Source organism: Branchiostoma floridae, chromosome 16 (genome assembly GCF_000003815.2).
Source record: "Branchiostoma floridae strain S238N-H82 chromosome 16, Bfl_VNyyK, whole genome shotgun sequence".
NCBI lineage: Eukaryota > Metazoa > Chordata > Leptocardii > Amphioxiformes > Branchiostomatidae > Branchiostoma > Branchiostoma floridae.
The window spans coordinates 13,020,935-13,026,692 of NC_049994.1; the positions used below are offsets into that span (position 1 = coordinate 13,020,935).

The 5,758-nt window shown below is 37.9% G+C and overlaps 1 protein-coding gene across 1 annotated transcript in view; it reads right to left on the minus strand.

The window, feature by feature from the left end:
* Positions 1-668: 668 nt before the first annotated feature.
* LOC118403239 (centrosomal protein of 70 kDa-like) overlaps positions 669-5,758 on the minus strand; it is a 9,929-nt gene continuing 4,839 nt past the window's right edge. Inside the window, exons 9-17 of the mRNA XM_035801843.1 lie at positions 5,617-5,694; positions 5,118-5,226; positions 4,615-4,713; positions 3,979-4,134; positions 3,463-3,621; positions 2,773-2,944; positions 2,358-2,472; positions 1,885-1,964; positions 669-1,630 (exon numbers count right to left, since the gene is read on the minus strand). Coding sequence (XP_035657736.1) covers positions 1,572-1,630; positions 1,885-1,964; positions 2,358-2,472; positions 2,773-2,944; positions 3,463-3,621; positions 3,979-4,134; positions 4,615-4,713; positions 5,118-5,226; positions 5,617-5,694 — 1,027 coding nt within the window. The 3' untranslated portion in view covers positions 669-1,571. The remainder of the gene's footprint in view (positions 1,631-1,884; positions 1,965-2,357; positions 2,473-2,772; positions 2,945-3,462; positions 3,622-3,978; positions 4,135-4,614; positions 4,714-5,117; positions 5,227-5,616; positions 5,695-5,758) is intronic.

Genomic DNA, 5,758 nt, shown 5'->3' on the forward strand with positions numbered 1-5,758 from the left:
TGGTTGTTCTATGTCGGAGTTTGGACCCCTTTTTTGTGTTGGAACGTTCTGCTAGGACGCAAGCCGAAAACCTGCCGTAAGTTTCGTGCGCTGTCAAAGTACAGTGCGGAACGCTACTGTTAAATGAAATATATATCTGTACAGCTTCAATAACAGTTATATGGATGCATACAAAATCTTAACTTGTTTTTTGATGAGTTCACTGTAAAATGTACATTGACAAAAGCCATGCGCATCCACTTAGAACGGGTGTCGAAGTATGGCCCCCTCCCGATACCAATCTAAGACTTGAAAGGGAGGATAGTCTATATTTTTGTAACAACCCGAGTCACTTACTCAGGTCACTTGCAGTTTTACACCATTTTGTTGATGATAGTATGTTGGAAGGCAAAGCCAAAATATTGAATCACTTTTAATTAATTTGAACGTTACAATCAAACCTGTCTACAGCGGTCACTCAAGGGACTGGCCAAATTTGACCACTATGAACAGGTGGCTACTATTTAATCTCCTAGCAGATCTTGCTGTGGCATAAGATCACAAGCTGGGGAAGGAGTTAAGCTGACAGAGGAGTTTTATTCCAACGCATGCATGCGACGAGAGGTTTTTTAATTATGCCGACTACAAACACACACACACACACACACACACACAAAACAATATTTCAATTTTCATGGAGATAATAACCAACAGAACAAGGTTTGATATATTTTGCATTTGTCCATTCCAACATAGCACAATATAACATCTAACAAAAAGCTAGACACATTTATATATATACAGTTTTGTCAATACCAGTTATGAGGCGTGAACAAACAAACAGCATTTTAGCAACAACATCTTAGACCTACACGAATGAAAAAAGTCCCTTGATATTAAACATGCAACAGGAAAATGAAGAGACATGAATGTACTGTCCTACAAATACTGAATTTGGTTGCAACCATATTCCTGGATGCTGAATAAACTTATATGGTATACTTTTGAAGGTACATAATTCTTATTGGATATCAGTGCAAGATTCAACTTTCTGTTAGACATTGGCGAAACTATAAGGAATGTATATAGCACTATTGGGCATTGTATATCAATGTGGAAAAATTAACAGTTACTTAACCATTGTAATCTCATTTTGTTGCTACTGGGTAGAACTGGCACTGTAAAAATCATGTCAAAACATTCACTTTTTTCCTTCTGCACTAAGCAGGAACCTGGAGCCACAAACTTTAAGGCATAAAGCTATTTCATAGCTGGTAAAATGATATATAGGATACATATAAGAAATGCAAATTCATATGATGTCATTTGCAGACAAAAACTTAAATAATAGGTAAAAATATACAGAAACCAGTAATTTTGTCGGTCACATTCTACCACGTGTAATAAATAAAAATTCCAGCATGCTAATACACTCTGCTGGTGTTGACACTTTATTTGTAAGAGAAGACACATTTTCTTGTAGCTGCCATGATATTCATTCTGAATTGTTGGGTTTTCCTATAGTAACTGTATCTGGTTTGTACCATGCTTGGTAACAGTAACACTTCTGCTATGATTGGTAATGCTGGGCTTCATGACAGTAGTTTTAGGGCCCTCACAGCTGGCACTATGTGCTCCATGTTGTCAATCTCTGAAAAAGTGGTTAAACAATGGTAAGCCATAAAAACAGTGAAACACTAACAGTCAGCCACATAAGAATATAATTTTGCATGGATGTTTGAAAATAAAAATGATTTCTGATGCCACAATATCTCAATTATACTTGACAAGCATAAACTCTTGTATACTTGACAAGCATAAACTCTTGTATACCTCACCAAAGTGAACTATACAAGAAGGAACAAGAACAAAACAAAAGAAATACGATGTGTACAATTTACTTACCAAGGATACCTTGCAGCTGTTGTACAAGGTGGTTGAATGCTGGGAAGAATTTATCATACTGTTGCAGCCGGTCTAAAACACTGGAAGGGAAAGAAAAGAGTAGAGAAGAAACATAAGCTGTAGCCAACTGTTAACTTAACAAAAAGAGTAGCATCATTCACTCAGGATGTATGCATCACATTGCATTATCAGTATGGTGTAACTTTTAAAAAACTTAAAAAACTACTGACAGTGTACAATTGCTATTTTCTTGACAAAGACTGGAGTCACCCAGTCAAAAATTGGGAAAAGTACAATTTTGTGTTAAACTATATTTCAACTGTTATCCAAAAAGATGTTTACCAACACAGATGAACTTTCACATTAAGAAACAATACTTGATATTTTACAGTTATTACAGTGTTGGAAGGAAAGTTAAGCAATTTTTCAATAATACTTGACACACGATGATATGATGGCGAGAGTGAACTGACCTGTCCAGACTGCTAGTGTGGAGCAGACTGTACAACTGCTGGGCTGTGGTGCTGCTGTGGGCCTCACACAGGTCTACAACTCTGTCTACAACTGTCTGGCAACTGGCGCTTTTGTCTAAACAGAAGCATTGCAAATGTCAGTGCATTTTGTTAACTAAAGATGGTAAATGAACATATTGTGCCAACTATGTAGGTTCTCCCAATATCCAAAATTCATAAAAAAGCTACTATTGAAATTGCTATACATCATCAGAAAAGTGTCTATGCGCCAATGTGTCCTGTGTTTTCATCTTTGCATACTTTACATTTGTATACTTTAAACACTTTTTACACCTTATCAGCCATAAAACAATGACATGGCATATATGTGGACTGTACCATACAGACTGTTAGGGAGGGGGTTTCCGGTACATACCAAGTTTCAGGGCCTCCCTGACAGAGTTCATCATGTTCTGCATCTCCCCCAGCCTGCTGTATACTTGGTTCATCCTGACGTAAACCCCGCTCAGCTTTGGCACATCAAACAGCTTCTGGAAGTGTCCCACCATCGTCTGGAGCACCGCAGCACTGGGAGCCTCCTCCGTCCCCTGAAATTCATGTCAGTGTTATGTCTACCTACACAAAAGGGAAACATATTGTTTTTCCTCCGTTTGTTCTCCTACTTCTTATGCTCAAAACAAATAAGGTCAATTACCAGAACCAGATGCTGGCTCAACAGAGATATTTGTTTGAGTACCAATAAACAGAGCAGTAGTCTGTTAGGCTAGACCATGTAAAAGTAAACATTATGTATTTGCTTGCAAATGTTAGTACCTTTCTTAAGCTTGATTGATTTGATTAATTTAGCTTAGCTTAGCTAAGTTAGCTATGTTTTCTGCTTTAAGCTTAGCTATGTTTTTTGGGTAGAAATGAGCTGATCTCTACTTTGACATTGCATTGGCAGCTCTGCGACCTTGTAGTGGTGCCCTGACATACGTGACTATCACATAAAGTCATAAACACAAGAATCTTATGGACACTTGTTGGTTACACCACCTCTCCATCAAGGAGAAACTGAATTAATGAGGACTCAGTATTGCTTGTCCAATAGTTAAATTCCACGTACCTTGATGTGTGGTGCTTGTCTGACTTTTTTGGTCATCTCGTTTATGTTCCTTGCAATGTCAGCTGTGCTGGGGCATGCCTCTCCCTCAGGTACTGTCTGGAAGGACGTGTCCCAAGGAACCACCTGTCCAGCCAACTGGGTCACAGAAGCTTGGAGATGCTGCAGGGGATTTAAAAGAATACAATGCAAAAAAAAACTATAAGTACAGATTGAGGGTACAGCACCATTAGATCAAATAATGCCACTATGCTACAGTCACCATTCACTTGAAAACTTAGTAATGTTTTCTAAACTACACATGTACACACCCACACACACACACACACATCCACACAGACACACACATATATTTCTACATATTAAACACATACATACACTTATACATGCACACACATGTACACAAACACATACAGTACAAACACACCCACGCAAACACACAAACACGCATACACTTGCACATCAACACATACCAAGCCAAACAAGCTACAAAGCAAGAATCCCTCATATTTAACTGACCTTCATCCCAGCCAGATTGTGTAGCCAGATCTTGAGTTTAGGTAGAACATTTCTGTAGGATTTCTCACACCAGGCAGCATGGCTGTGTCCTGTCTGTCTCATCTCCAGTACAGGAGCTCGCTTGTCTTCTACTATAGACTTCACCTCATCTGCAAACTGTACACGGAAATATTCCATAAGAATAACTTTTGTAATGTTATCATTTTGAGATTATCTTAATGTTCTTAATAAGTATAAAGACTAGATAAGGCTCATTGACACAATAACAAAGGGACATCTGAAGACTTGAAATTTCCTTAATAATACGATTCCTATGAAACTTGGATTCCAGTAAAAAACAGCAAGCAGAGCACACATTAGATATTTATTCTTTACCACATGGCATGTGATACAGAAACAGTCAATTGCTAACCACCAGATTATTACATCTTCATCACAATAATACCTTTTCACAAAACTCGTGATACTTCACAAACTCATAATCACACACACAACAATTTATAATCACTCCATTTCTTGCACATTGCAAAATTGACTTACAAGTAGAAAAGGCTGACCTCATACAAATGGATTATGAAAAGCAAGTCTCAATCCTTTTATGAAACAATGATCCAACACAGTTACAGGTTTGCTCACCTTCTCCAGCCCACTCACTCTGTCTGCTGTATTCTCAAGGGCACGGATGTGCCTCAAACCCTCCTGAAGGTCGTCTACTTTCAGTCGACTGGCAAACGCCTGGAGAGAAAAACAGTAACAGCTTATGAATTCTTTTCTTAATCAAGGACTACTTATCTTAATAGGTTCATCTGCATAAAAGCATTAACTCACTTCATGAGATGTTGACTTTACAAACTCATAATTTGAATAGAACTCAAGCTGCAGCAACTGTTAGGGTCTAACATTTGCTGTACAAACTAGTTATCCACTTTTTGTTTCTATTACATGTTTAATATGGAAGCTGTATACATATAATAGTATTAAAAAGTATGTGCAAATCATGTTGGACATGGACACAATTACAATGACAGGCATTAATTTTTGCGCTTTGCAAAAAAAAAAGATGTCAACATGTATTGGTTGTTCAATCAATTAATTGACCAATATAAAAACAATAGGTAATATGACATTACAAAATGTACCTCCAGCCATTGTCTGCAGACATCTATAGGCAGGTGAGGAATGTCAGACACGTCTGTACTGAGACTTTGGGAGTCTTCCTTTTTGTGTCTCCTTCTTCTGTTGGACAAGCTTCAGGAAAAGAGAAAGAGAAGGAATGAATCATTGTTTATATACAGCATGCAGGGATAAGTAATAAGGTAACTTTACAACACCATCTACATTAAACAATCACCAGTACAGGCTGTGATGTCATTTCCAGTTTCAACCTCGCCGGACAACCAGCATAGTTGAGGGTGGCGTTTTCGGTGACTATGCATTCAAAATCCCTTTTTAACGGCAGAGCCATGTAAATGCTTTGTGGTCGTATATGTCAGTTTAATAATACTATATGATTGTAACATATACTCTGTGATTATCATTTTTAAGTGTCACAAGCTGTTTAAACATGTATAAGTTAGTGCTAGATAGCAGGGTTTAATACATACCCAGCAGAACTAACAAATTAAAGCTATCCTTTACCTGAGGTTGTTTTGAGCCAGAAGTTTCTCTGCCTTGGTCAGTCTGTGCTGTACATACTGTAGCTCTTTCTGCTGTGGTCTGGAATACATGAAGCAGAGTTGTCATCACTCTGATCTCACTACAATTGTAACCAACTGTGCAT